This window comes from Arvicanthis niloticus, chromosome 1, assembly GCF_011762505.2.
Source record: "Arvicanthis niloticus isolate mArvNil1 chromosome 1, mArvNil1.pat.X, whole genome shotgun sequence".
NCBI lineage: Eukaryota > Metazoa > Chordata > Mammalia > Rodentia > Muridae > Arvicanthis > Arvicanthis niloticus.
In genome coordinates, this window is record NC_047658.1 from 76,523,595 (window position 1) to 76,544,422 (window position 20,828).

Below are 20,828 nucleotides of genomic sequence, written 5' to 3' on the forward strand. Positions count from 1 at the left end.
TATCTGTGCATGGCTTGATATATTATATTTCCTCTTTTCATGAGAACATGTGTGATGTCTACCAATAGCATGTCTTCCAGGAAAAATACCTAGTTATGGGTTTTACCCCACCCATCCTCAAAGAACATTAAACCTACAGTCCATGTAGGTAGCATTTTCTTCCTGATTATCAAATCCTTACTGTTGAAAGAGATTATTTGAATATTAGGTCATCCTCCCTATCAACATACACCTCCTGCCAACACTTATACATTCAGTTTTTTTTATTCTGTAAACCCTATTTTGATATCAAACCTAACATTTATTAGTTGTTCTAGTTGTGGTCCCCATTAGATTGATTAAAATGACCAATGCTGATATTGTTGCAACTGAAAACTCAAAAGTAAACCTCATGCACATGGGTGAGTATTGAATTCATACAACTAGCTATACAGAGATAGTACCATATTCCAGAAGACTTCAATGACATTCTGAAGTCCTTCCTAGGGTCCTAGGTTTCCAGGTAGGCCTATGTTGAACACACCCTGCCTTAACACATCAATCTCCTATGTTCATTTGGCTTAATTTTGTTGGTGGTGTTTTTGTTTTGTTTTATCTTTTTCACATACACTACTCAACACAAACTCATAGCTCACATCTCTTTTAATGTTCTTTTTTTGGAATCCTATTGTAGAAGATAAATTCTGTTTTAAGTGTTTTTTATTCACAACCCAGTGGCATAGATTACTACCTTACATGTCAGATTGCAATATATAATTGGAAAATATATTCAAAGATAGACTTTTATTCTGAAGCACTAAAGCAGACACCATAAAAGGAAGTGAGTGTGATAATCACCATCATCTGAAAATTGCCCCCACTGTAGGTAATCACAACTTTAAGGAAAAGACAGCCAAGGTAGATTAAGCATGCAGAGCAGTGTGTGACTCTGGCCACAAATTCTAAAACTTTTCTCTTCAAAATCTCAGTCAAACTTACAAGCTTAACTCTTCTGGGAAAGAATTTTGGTTCGTTTTTCTTGGTTCTTGGAAACTCAGGAACTCTTTCACTCCAGCACAAGATTCCTGGATAGAATTTGTGCCTGGTATAGAATGTCGCAGATTATCCCAGGCCAGAGCTTGGAAGGATTATGCAGTCCAAGAGTTCAGGGAGGCAAGAGTCAAGAAACAAGAAAAGAAGATTGTATTGTTCTCAATCTTAGTTTAAAAAAATGGCTTCCTGTGCACAACCAGGGGGCAGTGGTTAATACAGAGGCCTATAGATGATCACAGCATATGGGCCTTCTATACCAATCTCAACCTTATAATCAACAGAGATTGTAGGCTAGAACAAGGAAGAATTTCAGGCAGGAATCTAAATATTAGGATAGAACAAAGAAGTAATTTCAAACAGGAATCTAAATCTTAGGCTAGAACAAGAAAGTAGGCTAGACAGGAAAATGACTTTGGGCTAGGACAGGGAACTTGGCTCAGATATTTTGGTCTTGATAAGCCCTTTAAAACAGTAATCATGGGAGTGTTCATGGAATTTTATTTGTTGCCTTGCTTGTTCTTTGACTATTTGTGTTTATTGTTGTGCTTGTTTCTTGACTATTTGCATCTATTGTATTGCTAGTTCCCAAACCTAGAACTGACCTTAATACTTGCATGTAATTAAAATGGTATAAAAGCAAAAAGAAAGAGGGAGGATGGGATGGAGTTTTCTAGAGAGGGGAAATGGAAAAAGGGGATGACATCTCAAATGTAAATAAGTAAAATATCCAATAAAAAAGAAAACTATACATCACATTAAAAAATAATATTAATCCATAGAGTTGGAAAGAATGTAATAACTGGAAGATGGAAAGAAGCCCTGTGAAATGCTTACCTCTAAATATAACATGCCTGTTGCACAGTTAATATGGGTACCTGAACAAGATCAGGCGAATCCACAGTCCAGCATAAATAAAAGAAAATGAGCCTCTGTACCCCCAACCCAGTCATAGGAGCTACTGATATGTCATGTTTCTTGAGGACAGTCACTCTCATTTTGGAATAAGGTTGCTGTTATGATACTGACCCAGCAGATATCCACACAGCCATGTGTATATCTAAAACACTAATTAGACTCAGAAGTTATTAATAAAAATGGAAAACAAGTAGCTATAAAATTGAAAGATCAAGGATTATATGGGGCATTTGTATAAAAGAAAAAAGGAAAACATGTAATGCCCAAAATAAAAGAGATAATTTAAATTATTTTTTAAAATATATGAATTTCAACAGGAGAAAATGGAGTAGGGCCACTCTATGAAGTTAGACAGAGATAGTGGTGGGTAGATATGATCAGTATACATATTATAATTTATGTAAATTTGAAAATATTGTTAGACAGAGAAATTCACAGATAAGTCAGGGATGAATTCCCTACTCTTCTCTACAGACTCCACAATTAGGCCATGGCCAGGAGCAAAGACCACAGATCAGAAGATTTTTGAGTCTACAATGTCCATTCCTATAGATCATACTTTCTACAACATTTCTAGAAATTTTAGTCTCTTCTTTCTTCTTATCCTTCAGTAATATGGACTTATTTATTTATCTCAAGATAAGAGTGTTAAATAAAGCACAGCCTGAAGAATTGACATCTATATTATCCAATTTTCTTATACTATAATAAATAGCTAAGATAATCAACTTATCAAAAGAAAACATTATTCCTGGCACAGAGATTTACAAGTCTCAGTTGCTGGTGGGTTGAGTCTATCAATATGATCTATTTCTACACCTCACAGTAGGGATGTGTGGTTGAACAAAGTCACTCACCTCCTAGCCTAAAAGAATGATAAACAAAGTTATAGGTCACTTTTTATCTTTTATGGCATGCCTCAAGTAAAGGAATTATTGCAAGTAGGCTCAATCTCTAAATTTTACAGCATTCCCCAAGAGCACTACAATAGGCAGTAGGCTTTTGAAAATGATATGGGATTTTGGGGAAAATTTAATATCCAATCTGAGCCAGGTGGTAGTAGTGCTTGCCTTTGATCTAAGTACTCTGGAGGCAGAGACAAAGAGATCTGTGACTTCAAGGTCAGCCTGTGCTACAGCATGAGGTCCAGGACAGCCAGAACTGTTACATAAAGCTCCCTCTCTAAAGAAGCCTAACAACAACAAATAAAGATCCTGCCTATAACATGCTTAATAATGAACAACTTTAAAAAGTATTAATGTAACATCAAAATTATGTTTAGCAATATCTATTTATATAATTATATTTATTCCCTTAATTTAGAAAACTTAATTTGACTTTATGAAAATTCTAGTTTTTCATGTATAATGAAATTAGATCACATATTTATTGGAGAGCTTGTCACATGGTAACACTGTCATCAATCTTTTTCAGCCAGAACCATCCCTTTAATCTTATATAAAGAGACATTCATTACTAAATCAAGTTTTCCTAAATAACAGATGTCTCTAAGAAAATGTGTTTTTACCAAACTGTTTCTTCAGAGCACCCTTGATTTCTTTATTTCTGAGGCTATAGATAAGGGGGTTCAACATGGGGACCACCACCATGTAAAACACAGACACCACCTTGTTCTGGTCTGTGGAGTAGCTGGACTTGGGCATCACATAAATGAATGTGATGGTCCCATAGAACAGTGTGACTGCAGTGAGGTGAGAGGTGCAGGTAGAGAAGGCCTTATGGCAGCCCTCAGTAGAGCGCATCTTCAGGATGGTGATGAGAATGTAGATATAGGAGACAGCTATTACAAGCACGGTCACCATAATGATGGAGCCAGCTGTGAATGAGGGAACAACTGCAGGGACACTGACATCAGAACAAGATAGTTTTACTAATGGAGCAAAATCACAGAAAAAGTGATTGACTCTATTTGGTCCACAAAAGAGAAGAGAAAAGAAAGAAAGTGTGAAGGAAGAGGCATTAAGAAAACCCCCTATATACGATCCTATAAGCAGCTGGACACAAACTTGTGTGGACATTTTGTTTGAATAAAGCAGTGGGCTACAAATTGCTATAAACCGATCATAAGCCATGGCAGCCAGAAGGAAACATTCAACTGTCCCAAAGAAAACAGCTGAACCAAGCTGGATGCCACATCCAAGATATGAGATGGTGTTTTTCTCTACCAGGAAGTTGACAAGCATATTGGGTGTGACAGAAGATGAATAGCCTATGTCAGCAAAGGCCAAGTGACTCAGAAAAAAGTACATGGGATGATGGAGCTGAGGAGAGACTCTGATGAGAAGGATTGTGCTGAGGTTCCCAGACACAGTCACCAGGTAGATGCACAGGATGATGGTGAAGAGGATGACTCTAAGGACTGGGTCATCTGTTAAGCCCAATAAAATGAATCCTGTCACTGTAGTGTGGTTCCCATCCTCCAGGAAAGCCATGGAACAGTGTAGCTGAGGCTGGATCAAGTCTGTGATGGAGACAATACAGGGAAGGATTTATAAGTGGGTAGTTTCAGTTTCTTTAGTGCAAGGATAATTCAAATATATTTAAATATATCTAAGTATCCATAATTATTTGCCTTTCAGAATGAGTCTGTATTTTAAATTGGTTAGCAATACACCAAAAAACTTTTCCTCACATATGCCTTTTACTTTTTGTGTTATCTTGCTTAACCAATTGTACCTTAAACTGAAATATAAAAAATATAATATAAATAAAAATTAACAAAAATGAATCCTGGTTCTAGTAGGGAAAATAAATTCATAGTTTTACAGGAAAGAATTGGATAGGACCTAAAATTTTATATGCTTCTTAAAATAACAACTATAAATATCTAGGAATAATCTTTAAAAATCTAAGAAATATACATAGATACACACAGGTAATTTATGAAATGGCAATGTTTGCCACATTATTAATAAGACATAAGATTTTCATTTAATATTATTTACATCAAGATTTTAATATCTTTGTAAGAGATTCTTTAACTTGCATTTAGTTTATGTAACATTCAGTAACCAAAGCTAACTGAAACCAGTTACTTATCAGCTACATAATAATATATTTAAATAATAATAATCTTAGACTCCTATAAACCAAAAATAACTGGAATGCTTTTTTGTAAAAAATTTTAAAAGATATATAAGAGTTTCCTACATAAATAAAATTGTTATTCAAACAACAGCTAGACAGAAATTTTAATTTATCAATAAAACTATCTATTTTAAATTTTTAGATATTGTCCTATTTTTAAATAAAAATGTTTTACCAAATAATTTGATATATCTATGGAAGTACTATGAAAACATAACAGATACTTAACCCATAGCTAAAACAGATTTATTTTGAGCTGGCAAATAATTTTCTGAGATCATACATGAAAATGATTCAGCCAAATTCATTACGAAAAGCCAAAATCCTACCTGAAATGAGAACTCATTCCTCCTTCAGAGTAAAGTCAATGTTGTGTGGTTATGTTGTCATCTTTTAGTTTTTGTTTCCTCTGGGGATCAATCCCTGAAGATGCTAAAGATTCAAATGTAAATTTTGAAGTTATCATGGAGCTTTATTATTTCTTCTGATGGATATTGAGTGATTCAATTCACAGGCAAGAATACCTAAGCTCCCAAGCTTCTGTCAATTCTCAAGAGGTCAATTTATTATTTTGTTTTGTTTAGGTATTCATGCATGGTGCTGTATGATTTGTTCACTATTTACTACATAATTATATAACAAATTTTTCTAAGAACAATTTTTACTGTGATATTGCAATAAATGAATAATGCTAAACATCAACTCTAAAAACTAAAATTACTTTCATTCATTCAATATATATTTATCAATAAATATTTTACTGGTCATCTTTAGCATATGTCATCCAGTACCCCAAGGGAACATAAAATGAAACTTTATATAAAAAGTTAATTTTTTTTTTTTTTTTTTTTTTTTGGTTTTTCGAGACAGGGTTTCTCTGTGTAGCCTTGGCTGTCCTGGAACTCACTCTGTAGACCAGGCTGGCCTCGAACTCAGAAATCTGCCTGCCTCTGCCTCCCAAGTGCTAGGATTAAAGGTGTGTACCACCACTGCCTGGCTAAAAAATTAAATTTTAAATAACAAATATTTTGACATTTCCATCATTGTATATAAAGTCAGAAAATATATGTCTTAAAATGGGATAAAGAAGTAGAATTTTAAAATGACTTGTATTCCCCCAACAATGGAAATACAATCCAAGTTTCATGCTTGAGTAGAGCTCTTGATGTAGATAAGTCATGGAATAACATTAACTCTCCAGCTCAAAGACTCAGTAATACTCTAGATCTCTTGCAAATCCTAATTGCAGGACCCCTTGTATTCCTGTTTTTGAAGTGTTGCTTTGACAATCACTACAATAAAGCAGCCATATACCTATCCGCATACCTTTATACTGATTATTACACTAAGAAATTTACATATAAAGAATATCTACAGGATGTTAGGATGCAGATGCTTTTTCTTATTCTCATTTTTCAATTGATAGAGCACAGATTAAGAGACCAAATGATTTCTACACTGTGATTCTGACTCCTATAATATAATAATAGATTGGTATCTACATCTTTTAAAAACCAAAAACAAAAACAAAAAAACCCAGAAAACATAAAAGGCAAGTGTAAAATCAGAACACAATGCAATTCATCATTATCAGAATTGAGTTATCTCACCACAAGCCCTGAATACCTTAACACCCCTGAAACACAAGATGATGACCTAAAATCCCATATAATGAAGATGATAGAGGCCTTTAAGGCTGTTGTAAATGACTCCCTTAAAAAAATATGGGAAAACACAGGCTAACAGGTAAAAGTCCTTAAAGGGGAAACACATAAATCCCTTAAACAAATAAGAAAATAATAATCAACCAGGTAAAGAAATTGAACAAGACAGTCCAAGAAGTAAAAAATGGAAATAGAAACAATAAAGAAAACACAAATGAAGGCAATCCTAGAGATGGACAACTTAAAAATCAGACCAGGGGCTAAAGATGCAAACACCAGAATCAGAATACAAGAGACAGAAGAGAAAATCTCAGTCCTAGATGATATCATAAGTAGATACTGACACAATAGTCAAAGAAAAGACAACTTGCAAAAGCTCCTAACACAGAAAATCCAGGAAATTCAGGACACAATGAAAAGACCAAACCTAAGAATAAGAGGCATAGAAGAGTGTGAAGATCCCCAGTTCAAAGGGCCAGAAATCATCATTAAGAAAATTAAAGAAGAAAACTCTCCTAACCAAAAGAAGAAAATGACCATAAATGTACAAGAAGCCTAAAGAACACCAAATAAATAAATTAGACAAGAAAAGAAAATCCTCCCTTCACATAGTAATCAAAACGCTAAATGCACAGAAAAAAAGAAAGAATATTAAAAGCAGTAAGGTGGAAAGGCCAAGTAACATACAAAGTCAGACCTATCAGAATTACACAAGACTTCTCAACAGAGTCTAAAAGCTAGAAGAGGCTTTACAGATGTCAGACAGACCCTAAGAGAATACAGTCCAGGCTAAGCAGCAAAACACTAAAACACTATAGATGGAGAAACCAAGTTATTCTATGACAAAACTAAATTTAAACAATACCTTTCTACTAACCCATCCCTACAGAGAATACTGCAAAGAAATCTCCAACAAAAAGAGGGAAACTACACCCAAGAAACCATAAAAAACATTTCACAACAAATCCAAAAGAATAGAATAATACACATATAATATCACCTCCAGAAACAAAAATGAGAGGAACAAACTATCATCTATCTGTAATATATCTCAATATCAATGCACTCTATTCTCCAATAAAAAAGCACAGGCTAACAGACTGGGTATGTAAACAGGAGCCAGCATTTGGCTACATTCAAGAAACACACCTGAATAACAAAGACAGACACTACTTCAGAGTAAAAGGCTGAAAAAATGTCTTACAAGCAAATGGTCCCAAGAAACAAGCTGGAGTTGATAATCTAATATTGAATAAAATAGATTTTCGACCAAAAGTTATCAAATGAGATGGGGAAAAATGCTTCATTCAACAAACTATAAATCCACCAGGAGAAAGCTTCAGTTCTGAACCTCTATGCCGCAATTACAAGGGCACTCACATTCAAAGAAAAAAAAAAAAAACTTTACTAAACCTCAAGACACACAATGAACTTGATACAATAAAAGTTGAAAAATTTACCCCCACACTCACATAATCTTACCAATGGCCAGGTCAGTGAAATAGACACTAAGCAGAGACACAGTAAAACTAATAGAAGTTATGAAACAAATAGTTTTAAGCAATATCTACAGATATTTCACACCAAAACAAAAGAATATATCTCCTTCTCATCACTTCATGTAAACTTCTCCAAAATTGACTATATAATGAAAGACAAAGCAAGCCTCAAAAAATATAAAAAGATTGAAATAATCCCATGCATTCCATCAGATCACCACAGATTAAGGTGGTCTTCAGTGACAACAAAAACAAGAGAAATCTCACATTCTCATGGAAACCAAACAGCTCTTTGCTTAGTGATAACTGGTTCATGAAAGGAATGAAGTGAAAAATCAAAGACTTTATAGAATTCAATGGCACATCATACCCCATCTTATGGTAAACAATGAAAGAGGTGTAAATAGGAAATTTCATAGCACTAAGTGCATTCATTAAAAAATTGAAGGGATCCCATACAAGCAACTTAACAGCACACCCCTATGCTCTAGAACAGAAAACAATCAAAAACATCTAAAAGGAGTAGATGACAGAATACTCAAACTCAAGGCTGAAATCAACTAGATAGAAACAAAGAGAAAAACACAAAGACTCAACAAAACCAACAACATAGGTAAATCAACAACATAGGTAAACCACTAACCAAATTACTTAAAGGGCACAGAGACAGTATCCAAGTTAACAAAATCAGAAATGAAAAGGGAGAGGTTAAACCAGAAAGAGAGGAAATTCACAAAATTATCAGAACCTATTACAAAAGCCTATACTCAACAAAACTGGAAAATCTAGATGAGATGGATGATTTTCTAGAAATATACAACTTACCAAAATTAAATGAAGGTCAGATAAAATATTTGAACACTCCCATAAATAGACATTTAAAGCCCCCCAACCAAAAAGAAAGCCCAGGTCTGGATGGTTTTAGGGCAGAATTCTAAAACACCATCAAAGAAGAGCTAATACAAATATTCCTCAAATTAATCCACAAAATATAAACATAAGAAACATTTCATAATTTATTCTATGAAGCCACAGTTACTCTGATTCCTGAACCACACAAAGAACCAACAATAAGAACTTCAAGACAATTTCAAGTATGAATATCAATGAAAAATATGCAATAACATTTTCTCAAAGTGTATCCAAAAATACATCAAAATCATTATTTACAATGATCAAGAAGGCTTCATCCCAGGAATGCAGGGATAGTTCAATATACTAAAATTCATCAACACAATGTACTATGTAAACAAACTCAAAGAAAAAGTCCCATGATCTTCTCATTAGATACTGAAAAGGCCTTTGACAAAATACAATACCCCTTCAAAGTATTAGAGAGATCAGAAATGCATGGCACATGGAAAAACATAATAAAAGCAATACATGTCAAACCAAATGCCAACATCAAATAAAATGTTGAGAAACTAGAAGCAATCCCACTAAAATCAGGAACAGACAAGGTCACCCATTCTCTTCCTATCTATTCAATATTCTACTCAAAGTCCTAGCTAGAGCAATTAAACAACAAAAGGAGATCAAGGAGTTAAAAACTAAAAAGGAAGAAGACAAAGTATCACTATTTGCAGATGATATGATTATATATATATATATATATATATATATATATATATCCCTCAAAATTCCATGAGAAAACTCCTACAGCTGATAAACAACTCCAGCAACATGGATGGATGGATATAAAATTAACTCAAACAAATCAGAAGCCTTCCTTTATACAAATGATAGATGAACTGAGAAATAAATTAGGGAAATACCACCCTTCACAATAGCCACAAATAGTACAAAATATCTCTTACCAAGCAAGTGAAAGATGTGTGGGACAAGAACTTGAAAGCTCTGAAAAAATTGAAGAAGACCTGAAAAGAATGAAATATCTCCCATGCTCTGAATTGGTAGGATTAACATAGTGAAAATGGCCATTTTATCAAAAGCAATATACAAATTAAATGCAGTCTCCATCAAAATTCCAACACAATTCTTCAAACATGGAAAGAGCAATTCTTTTTCATATGGAAAAACAAAAACTAAGGATAGCCAAAATAATTCTCAGTAATAAAAGATCTTCAAGAACATGATCCTACCTGTTTCCATCTGTGCCACAGAGATGACCCTATTCCACAACTATTTGCACTCCAATCCCACCCGGAGAGAGCTGGTCTCCCAGGAGGGCTGATACACCTAAGATCACAAATGAGACCACCACTAATGGGCCCAATACTACGCACAAATGGGAGTTACCTGAAACAACAGTACCCATGAATCACTGAACAGCTGGGGACATGATTTATCAGGCTTGTGTCTGTGCCATGGAGCTAATCATGTGTAGCAATCCACACCCTAATCTCACCAAAGAGAGCTTATCTCCCAGGAGGGCTGACATACCTAAAGCCCTAAGCTCACAGGCTCACAGGAGGCACAAGTTCCAGTCAGAGACAGTAAGACCAGCTAACACCAGAGATAACCACAAAATGAAAGGAAAGCACAAGAACATAGCAACAGAAACCAAGTCCATTTGGCATCATCAGAACCCAGTTCTCCTACCACAGCAAACCCTGCCCACCCCAACCCACCAGAAAATCAAGACTAGGATTTAAAATCAAATCTCATGATGATGATAGAGGACTTTAAGAAGGACATAAATAACTCCCTTAGAGAAATACAGGAGAACAGAGGTAAACAGGTAGAAGCCAATGGAGGAAACACATAAGTCTCTTTTAAAAATACAGAAAAACACAGGTGAATGAATTGAACAAAACCATTCAGGATCTAAAATTGGAAAATTAAACAACAAAGAAATCACAAAGGAAGACAGTCCTGGAGATAGAAAACCTAGGAAGAAGATCAGGAGATCAGGAGTCATAAATGCAAGCATTACCAATAGAATACAAGAGATAGAAGACAGAATCTCAGGTGTAGAAGATACCATAGAAAACATTGACACGACAGTTAAACAAAATGCAAAATATAAAAAGGTCCTAACCAAAAACATCTAGGAAATCCAGGACACAATAAGAAGACCAAACCTAAGGATAATAGGTCTAGAACAAAGCTAAGATTCCCAACTCAAACGGCCAGTAAATAACATCAACAAAATTATAGAAGAAAACTTCCCTAACCAAAAGAAGGGGATGACCATAAACATACAAGAAACCTACAGAACCACAAAAAGTTTGGAACAGAAAAAAAATTAGTCCCATCACATCATAACAAAACACCAAATGCACAAAACACAGAAAGAATATAAAAAGCTGTGAGGAAAAATAGGTCAACTAACATATAAAGGCAGACCTATCAGAATTATACCAGACTCCTCAACAGAGAGTCTAAAAGCAGAATATCATGGTCAGATGACATAAAGGCTCTAAGAAAACACAAATGCCAGTCCAGGCTACTATGCCCAACAAAACTCTCAATTGCCATAGATGGAGAACCCAAGATAACCCATAACAAAACCAAATTTACAAAATATTTTTCCACAAATCCAGTCCTACAAAGGATAATAGACAGAAAACTCCAAAACAAGGAGGGAAACTACACCCTAGAAAAAGCAAGAAAGTAATCTTCTTTCAGCAAACCTAAAAGAAGATAGCCACACAATCATAATTCCACCTCTAACAACAAAAATAACAGGAAGCAACGATTATTGAGAACCGCTCTGCCCCATGCTTGGGGTCAAAATGTCACAGACTGGTCTGTCAATGTTGGAACCCACACTGCCAAAAGCCTTGGGGGCTAAATTATTAGAGCCCACACTGCCCCAAGCTTCTCTGGTCCATGGGTCAGGGTTCAGCAAGAAAGAGAGTAAGGATGGATGCAAAGAATGGAGACCAGACAGAGTGTGATTCAATCCCGTTTATTCTTCAGACTCTCTTCTTCTTTCCAAGTCTCTTGTTCCTAGTCCAAGTCCCAAGTCTCGAGTTTCTAGTCCCTAGTTCCTAGTCCCTAGTGCCTCCAAGTCTCAAGTCCTGGGTTTTAGCACCAAGTCCTAATCCCAGTTCTCTAGTCCAAGTGTCTCATTCCTAGTTGCAAGTCTTCTGTCTGCCTCTTGCCTTTTATATGTCTCACTTCTACGTCACGCCTTTAAGTCACAACTTTAAGTCTTGTCTCTAAATCACACCTTTAAGTCACGCCTTTAAGTCACACACACACCCAAGGGAAGATCCTGGGTATCTAAAACAAGATGTTATTAGAGTGTGCTCAGCTGTTGTAGGCTGTTGTAAACAAGTCTCTTGTCAGGGTATATGGCTCAAGATGGCTGCAAGGATGATAGCCACCTTCTGTTGGCTCCCCACAGGTCCCCCTTTTTAAATTTTTTCAAAAGGGAAGGCTGGAAAAACTTACAAAAACCGTGCCTGCCTTAGGTCAAAACAGAGGACCCCAGCCTCCCTTTCCCATCTTTGGATATTCAACAGCCATTGGTTGAGCTCCTGTCTTAGGATGGTGAGGATTCCCTTTTTAGAGGCAAGGGTATTGAAGTGTTCTCTTACCCATCATTGACTATCCAGCTTACAGTGTAAGTTAGGTGTTAATCCTCATTAGTCTTGATGACAGAGGTTTTAGAATCCCCTACTTCCAGCCTGTAATAATGGAGCTGTATGGGTTTCATTTGAAGAGCGTCTATCTGTTGTCATACAAAAGCCATTAGTTTGTTGAACAGCATGGACCTGAGAGACAAGAGACTTAATGCCTGAATAGTCAGTATAACAGCAACACTCTTTTTTAAGGGCAACACATAACTCTCTCTGTCTAAGGAGTAAAAAGTATAAGCCTCTTCTATTCTGTTTACCAATGTGTTATAGCACAATCTAAATCTATAGAAATACAGAACGGATCATAGCTTTGATCTTAACAAAACAAGTAAGGAAATTCTTCTTTCTGCTCCAGGCAATCTCAAACCCCAAGAACAACTATAGTAACTGTGGTGGTGGGTTTTCTCCTGGGTCCTAACAATGTTCCCCACTAAATCATACGTTGGGGAACCAAGAGTGCAATAGAGCCACCCTGGAAGTATGGGTGGTTATGTCTCCTTCCACACTGAGGACTTCCCAAGTCAGGTTTGCTGGTTGATCTGTTCCAGTTTGAAGGCAATTGAGAAGCATCTTCATGTTTCTTGCAAAGAAAAAATATGCTTCTCAGAGGATTTCTCCTCACTGGATTTGTTTTTGTTGTCTATTTGTTTAATCAGTCTCTCTGGCAGCCAGCGTGTGGCATCTGCAGTTTGGAAATATATGCAGACAGAACCTCTTCCCCAGATAAGCACTGGATCTGGCCCATTCCAGGTTCCAGTTAATGAGTCTTTCCAGAGGATTGTTGAAAATTTCTTTTTGGTATCAGGATGCCAGAATCTATCTGCAGCAGATTTTCCCTCAGAATCCAAAGTGAAAAATTTTAAAATAAAGAGCATATGATGAAGGATATTTGTAGGGAATTCCTTGGTAGGGTACCATTCCCCTTTTTTAATTTTTTCAAAATGACATTTAATGGTTCGATGCACCCTTGCTACCATACCTTGGCCCTGTGGATTATATGGAATACCCGTTTTATGTATTATTACCAATTTTTCACAAAATTGGTGGAAACTGTAGCTTATATAACCTGGGCCATTGTCACTCTTTTTTTGTTTTGTTTTGTTTTGTTTTGTTTGTTTGTTTTTGTTTTTTATTTTTTTATTGGATATTTTATTACACTACAGATGCCATCCTCTTTCCCCATTCCCCCCTTAGAAAACCCCTATCCCATGCCCCCTTTTCCTTTTTGCACTTATATATATTTTTTAAATGTTAATCAAAGGCTTTATAAGTTTGGTAATGCTCAATCAGAGGTGTAACCCACTACCCAACCTAGATATATCAACTATCTTTGACTGGTGGAGATACATGAACATCTGCCTCCCTGTCTCCCCCCTCTTTCTCTCTTTCATCACCTAGCTTCTCCTCTCCTTCTTCTCCTCTTCTTCTTACTCCTTCTCTTCCTCTCAGAACTCCTCCCACCTTAGCTCCTCCTACATATCACCCTTCCTGTTAACATGAAACATTTCTCTCAAAATACAATTAGAGCATAATTATGCCAATTTTTACAAGTGAGGTACAGGATAGTCCTAATACCCAGTCCATCATTTTGTTGACTAACCAGAACCTCTGTCATCTATCCTAACTAAAACACTTAGTTCTGAACCTGGCTTTTTCCTTGGCTTTAGGATGAATGTCAGCTGATGACCATCCACTCAAATCTTTTCTCTCAAGGTAAATAGACAGGATTGGCTATGAGGCTATAAGTTTTTAACCCCGTCAGAAATCCAGAATGACTGAGTTAACTATAATTGTGGAAAGCACAAAGCATAGCTTCTAACACTTAGCCAATTTATAGAGACCTCTGAACACCTGGACACTCCCTCTACTACAAAACATTGGAGCATCTGTTCTTCTGCCTTCTGGCCCAGGATCATCTGACAGACCTTAGTGCTGCAGAATTATTAAGGGCTGATTACTCTGTCTAGGCAGATATAATCAGTTGACTATTCTGCAAGTGTGTCCTTTTCTGGACAGTAATTTGTCTGTAGAAGGAAAGAGGCAATTCTTGTCTAGTGGCTGTCTCACCACAACTGGAGTAACTCCAAAGATGCTCAATTTCTTCTTAGAATTCAACATATGAAGCTGTCAGGAGCAGACAGGTCTCTAATCAAAATGAACATTAATACAGAAATGTTTCTCACGTCAATTCTGTGGATTTCTGATGTTTTGAAAACCAACTATCCATGTAAGGTAATCTGGACTGTTGTTTGTTAACTCCACTCAGCTATTTCTAAATAAAACATAGAAAACACCCTAACAATAAACTCTAAGCCATGAATTTGCTATAGTCCCTTAACTCACAGGCTGTCCATCTCAAATCAGTTAAAAAAGTTAAAGAAGGACTGGGTCTAAGCCTTGTATTCCTAAATGTGTTATACTGGTACAATGCATATGAGAGTAACAATATTCATCTCACTTTTATATCAATAAGAAGCTTGTACCAATGAAAACCTTAAAATTTGTAATTAAAGTAAATTGGTGACATTTAAGAATTTATATCTTCATCTTGATAATTATACAGATTTCTACTAATAGGTTATGGCTATGCAATATACCCTAGCTAATCTTCTCTATTCCCAAAAAAAACACTACTTTTCCCTAGAAAGACAGCCCAACATTTACCACCTTAGTCCCCAAGCCCAGGGAATAGGGGTTCTGACTCTTCATTAGATTCTTCAAGCTGATTATGGGTGTTGAGATATTAGAAGAGGAGTGGGGGGAAGAGAAAATTGATAAGTCTCTGATGCTGTGTCTTCACTGCCTCCAGATGGAATTCCCGGACCTCAGAGGTTTGAGCAGGTCTTCCCAGCTTGCTTGTTTAGTAGATACTCCAAGGCTGATCATTCTGCAATATACAATTCTCAAAACAAATTTTAGTATCAAAATAGTTTTTAAAGAGGGCTGACATTTTATTAAGGATGTTGGCTCTAACCTCTTTTCATTTTTTTCCCCTCTTTTACTGGATATAATATTTACATTTCAAATTTTATCCCCTTACTGCATTCCCACCACCACCCAGGAACCCTTTATCCCATTCCCCTCCCCTTGCTTCTATGATGGTGTTTTCCCACCTACCCCCCAATTCCCTTCCCCACCCTCAGATTCCCCCCCTCTACTCAGTGCTCAGCTTTCAGGGTACCAATGACCTCATCTCCCACCTATGCCCAACAAGGCCATCTTCCCCTACATATACAGATGGAGTCATGTGTCTCTCCATATGCGTTCCTAGCCTGGTGATTTAGACCCTGGGGAGCTCTGGCTGGTTGGTATTGTTGCTCTCCTCATGGGGCCACCAATCCTTTAGGCTCCTTCAGTTTACTCTCTAACTTCTCCATTGGGAACCTTTGATCAGATTAATGGTTAGCTGTGAGTATCTGCCTCTGGGTATGTCAGACTCTGGGGGACCTCTAAGGAGACAGCCTTATCAGGCTACTGTCAGCTTTCCCTTGCTGACATCCATATCAGCATCTATTTTTGGTGACTGCACATACAATGAATACCCAGGTGGAATGGTCTCCATACAACCTCTCCTTCAGAATCTGTCCCATACTTTGTCTCCATATTTGCTCCCTTGGGTATTTAGTTACTCCTTCTAAGAAAGACCTAGGCATCCTCACTTGTTCTTTCTTCTTCATGAGCTTCATGTGGTCTGGTAGTTGAATCTTTGTTGTTTCAAACTTTTGGGCTAATCTCTGCTTATCAGTGAGTAAATACCATGTGTGTTCTTTTGTGATTGGGTTACCTCACTCAGCAAGATATTTTCTAGTTCCATCCATTTACCTAAAAATTTCTTGAACTCATTATTTTTAATAGCTGCATAATATTCCATTGTGTAAATGTACCACATTTTTTGTATCCATTCCTCTGTTGAAGGGCATCTGGGTTCTTTCCAGCTTCTGGCTATTATAAATAAGGCTGCTATGAACATAGTGGAGCATATATCATTGTTATATGTTGGGGCATTTTCTAGGTATATGCCCAGGAGTGGTATAGCTGGGTCCTCAGGCAGTGCTCACTGAGGTAGACACTACCTCAGAGTAAAAGGTTGGAAAACAATCTTCCAAGCAAATGGTCCCAAGAAACAAGCAGGAGTATTGATTCTAATATCAAATAAAATCATTTTTCAACCAGAAGTAATCAAAAAAGATAAAGAAGGACACTTCATATTCATCAAAGGAAAAATGTACCAAGAGGAACTCGCAATTCTCAACATCTATGCCCCAAATGCAAGGGCACCCACATACATAAAAGAAACTTTACTAAAGCTTAAAGCATACATTGCACCCTACACAATAATAGTGGGAGATTTCAACACCCCACTCTCAGCTCTGGACAGATCATGGAAACAGAAACTAAACTGAAACACAATGAAACTAACAGAAGTTATGAACTAATTAGACTTAACTGACATCTATAGAACATTTAATCCTAAAACAAAAGAATATACCTTCTTCTCAGCACCTCATGGTACCTTCTCCAAAATAGACCATATAATTGGTCACAAAACAAGCCTCAACAGATACAAAAAGATTGAAATAATCCCTTATACCTTATCAGACCACCATGGAGTAAGACTCATCTTTGACATGGACAAAAACAATGGAAAGCCCGCATACACTTGGGAATTAAACAATGCTTTACTCAATGATAACTTGGTCAAGAAAGAAATAAAGAAAGAAATTAAAGACTTTTTAGATTTAAATGAAAATGAGGACACATCATATCAAAACTTGTGGGACTCACTGAAAGCAGTACTAAGAGGAAAAATCATAGCTCTAAGTGCACACACACAAAAAAAAATGGAAAGAGCATACATTAACAACTTGACAGCACACCTGAAAGCGTTAGAACAAAAAGAAGCTAATATGCCCAAGAGGAGTAGATGGCAGGAAATAATCAAACTCAGGGCTGAAATCAACCAAGTTGAAACAGAAAGAACTATACAAAATATCAGCAAAACCAGGAGCTGCTTCTTTGAGAAAATCAACAAGATAGACAAACCCTTATCCAGACTAACCAAAGGGCGCAGAGACAGTACTCAAATTAATAAAATCAGAACTGAAAAGGGAGACATAACAACAGAAACAGAGGAAATTTTTAAAAATCATCAGATCCTACTACAAAGGCCTATACTCAACAAAATTGGAAAATCTGGATGAAATAGACAATTTTCTAGACAGATACCAGGTACCAAAGTTAAACAAGGAGCAGATAAACCATCTAAACAGTCGCATAACTCCTAAAGAAATAAAAACAGTCATTAAAAATCTTCCCACAAAAAAAAAAATGTCCGGGGCCAAATGGTTTCAGTGTAGAATTCTTTCAGACCTTCAAGGAAGACCTAATACCAATCCTCTTCAAGCTATTCCATCACTACCCAATTCGTTCTATGAAGCTGCCATTACGCTCATACCTAAACCACAGGAAACCCCAACAAAGAAAGAGAACTACAGACCAATCTCTCTTATGAATATTGATGCAAAAATACTCAATAAAATTCTTGCAAACCGAATCCAACAACACATCAAAACAATTATCCATCAAGATCAAGTAGGCTTTATCCCAGGAATGCAGGGATGGTTCAATATTCGGAAATCCATCAATGTAATCCACTACATACATAAACTCAAAGAAAAACACCACATGGTCATCTCACTAGATGCTGAGAAAGCATTTGACAAAATTCAACATCCCTTCATGTTAAAAGTCTTGGAAAGATCATGAATTCAAGGCCCATACCTAAACATAATAAAAGCAATATACAGCAAGCCAGTAGCCAACATCAAACTAAATAGAGAGAAACTTGAAGCACTCCCACTAAGATCAGGGACTAGACAAAGCTGCCCACTCTCACCTTACCTATTCAATATAGTACTTGAAGTCCTAGCTAGAGCAATTAGACAACAAAAGGAAATCAAAGGAATACAGATGGGAAAGGAAGAAGTCAAAATTTCACTATTTGCAGATGATATGATAGTATACTTAAGTGACCCTAAAACTTCCACCAGAGTACTCCTAAACCTGATAAACAACTTCAGTAAGGTGGCTGGATATAAAATCAACTCAAACAAATCAGTAGCCTTCCTTTATTCAAAGGATATAACAGGCTGAGAAAGAAATTAGGGAAATGACACCCTTCACAATAGCCACAAATAAAATAAAATATCTTGGAGTGAATATAACCAAGCAAGTGAAAGATCTGTATGACAAGAACTTCAAGTCTCTGAAGAAAGAAATCGAAGATCTCAGAAGATGGGAAGATCTCCCATGCTCTTGGATTGGCCGAATTAACTTAGTAAAAATGGCCATCCTGCCAAAAGCAATCTGTAGATTCAATGCAATACCCATCAAAATTCCAAATCAATTCTTCATAGTGATAGAAATAGCAATTTACAAATTCATTTGGAATAACAAAAAACCTAGGATAGCGAGAACTATTCTCAACAATAAAAGAACTTCTGGGGGAATCACCATCCCTGACCTCAAACTGTACTACAGAGTACTAGTGATAAAAACTGCATGGTATTGGTACAGAGACAGACAGGAAGATCAATGGAATAGAATTGAAGATCCAGAAATGAACCCACACACCTATGGTCACTTGATCTTTGACAAGGGAGCTAAAACCATCCAGTGGGAAAAGGACAGCATTTTCAACAAGTGGTGCTGGCTCAACTGGAGGTCAACGTGTAGAAGAATGCAAATTAATCCATTCTTATCCCCTTGTACAAAGCTCAACTCCAAGTGGATAAAGGACCTTCACATAAAGCCAGATACACTTAAACTAATAGAAGAGAAGTTGGGGAAGACCCTCGAATACCTAGGCACAGGGGAAAAGTTCCTGAACAGAACACCAATGGCTTATGCTCTAAGATTAAGAATCGACAAATGGGACCTCATCAAATTGCAAAGCTTCTGATAGGCAAAGGACACTGTCAGCAAGACAAAATGGCAACCAACAGTTTGGGAAAAGATCATTATCAATCCTACATCCAATAGAGGGCTAATATCGAATATATACAAAGAACTCAAGAAATTAGATGCCAAACAACAAAATAACCCCATTAAAAATGGGGTACAGAGCTAAACACAGAATTCTCAACTGAGGAAACGTGAATGGCTGAGAAGCACCTTAATAAATGCTCAACATCCTTGGTCATCAGGGAAATGCAAATCAAAACAACACTGAGATACCACCTGACACCAGTCAGAATGGCTAAGACTATTGTCCATATTTATCTGTTTAGGCACACCCAATATAGCAATTGTAGCAAGCATATGAGTGATCACATGCTTGTTTGTTTCTCCAGATTGTAATGTCGCAAAAATGAAACCACTGTATGTACATATTTTTGATTGCCAAATTCATTATAATGAGTAACATCCATTTGCCAGAGATTGGTATCAGTCCCTTTGGATTTATGCCCAAATGAGGAACTGGTAAAACTGTAACACATGATTGACATTGTTTAACAAATTGTCTAGCTTGTTCTCTGGTAATTTTAAACATAATTTTTAAAGCTCTAGAATTAAGGTGATGTAACTCATGAGCCATATGGCCTGATCCAAGTTAGAGGCGGATCTGATAAAGTCACTGCAGCTACACGAGTAGCTAGCCTTGGTGTTTCCCTCAGAGAGAGGACCTGGTAGCCAAGTATGGGCTCTCAGGTGTCTTATAAAGAATTTACATTTTCTTCTCAAAATTAATTGTTGGCACTGTAAAAAAAAATCGGCTGCTTCTGAGGAATGCTTTATTTGCACAGCAGTTTCTAGCAGAGGGATAGATTGATCTATATATGAGCTATCTGTATAAATATTAATGGTTTGATTTGGAAATGCTTGAAACACAGCAATAACAGCATGGAATCAACCAATTGAGCTGACATAGATGATGTAGCAAAGGAGATTACTTGATCTTAAAATATATAAGCAGCTGTTCCTGATGAGGAACCACCAGTGAAAACTAGCAATGCTTCCTTGATAGGTGTATGCACAGTACGAGTTGGAAAAGTGAATGC

The 20,828-nt window shown here is 36.5% G+C and overlaps 1 protein-coding gene across 1 annotated transcript; it reads right to left on the reverse strand.

Moving 5' to 3' along the window:
* Positions 1-456: 456 nt before the first annotated feature.
* On the reverse strand, positions 457-5,489 carry LOC117717079 (olfactory receptor 5P76). The gene is made up of 2 exons (XM_076940504.1): positions 5,385-5,489; positions 457-4,429 (listed from the first exon to the last, which is right to left on the reverse strand). Exon 2 carries the CDS (start codon positions 4,398-4,400, stop codon positions 3,456-3,458), a length of 945 nt encoding a protein of 314 aa, XP_076796619.1. The 5' UTR covers positions 4,401-4,429; positions 5,385-5,489; the 3' UTR covers positions 457-3,455.
* Positions 5,490-20,828: the final 15,339 nt, after the last annotated feature.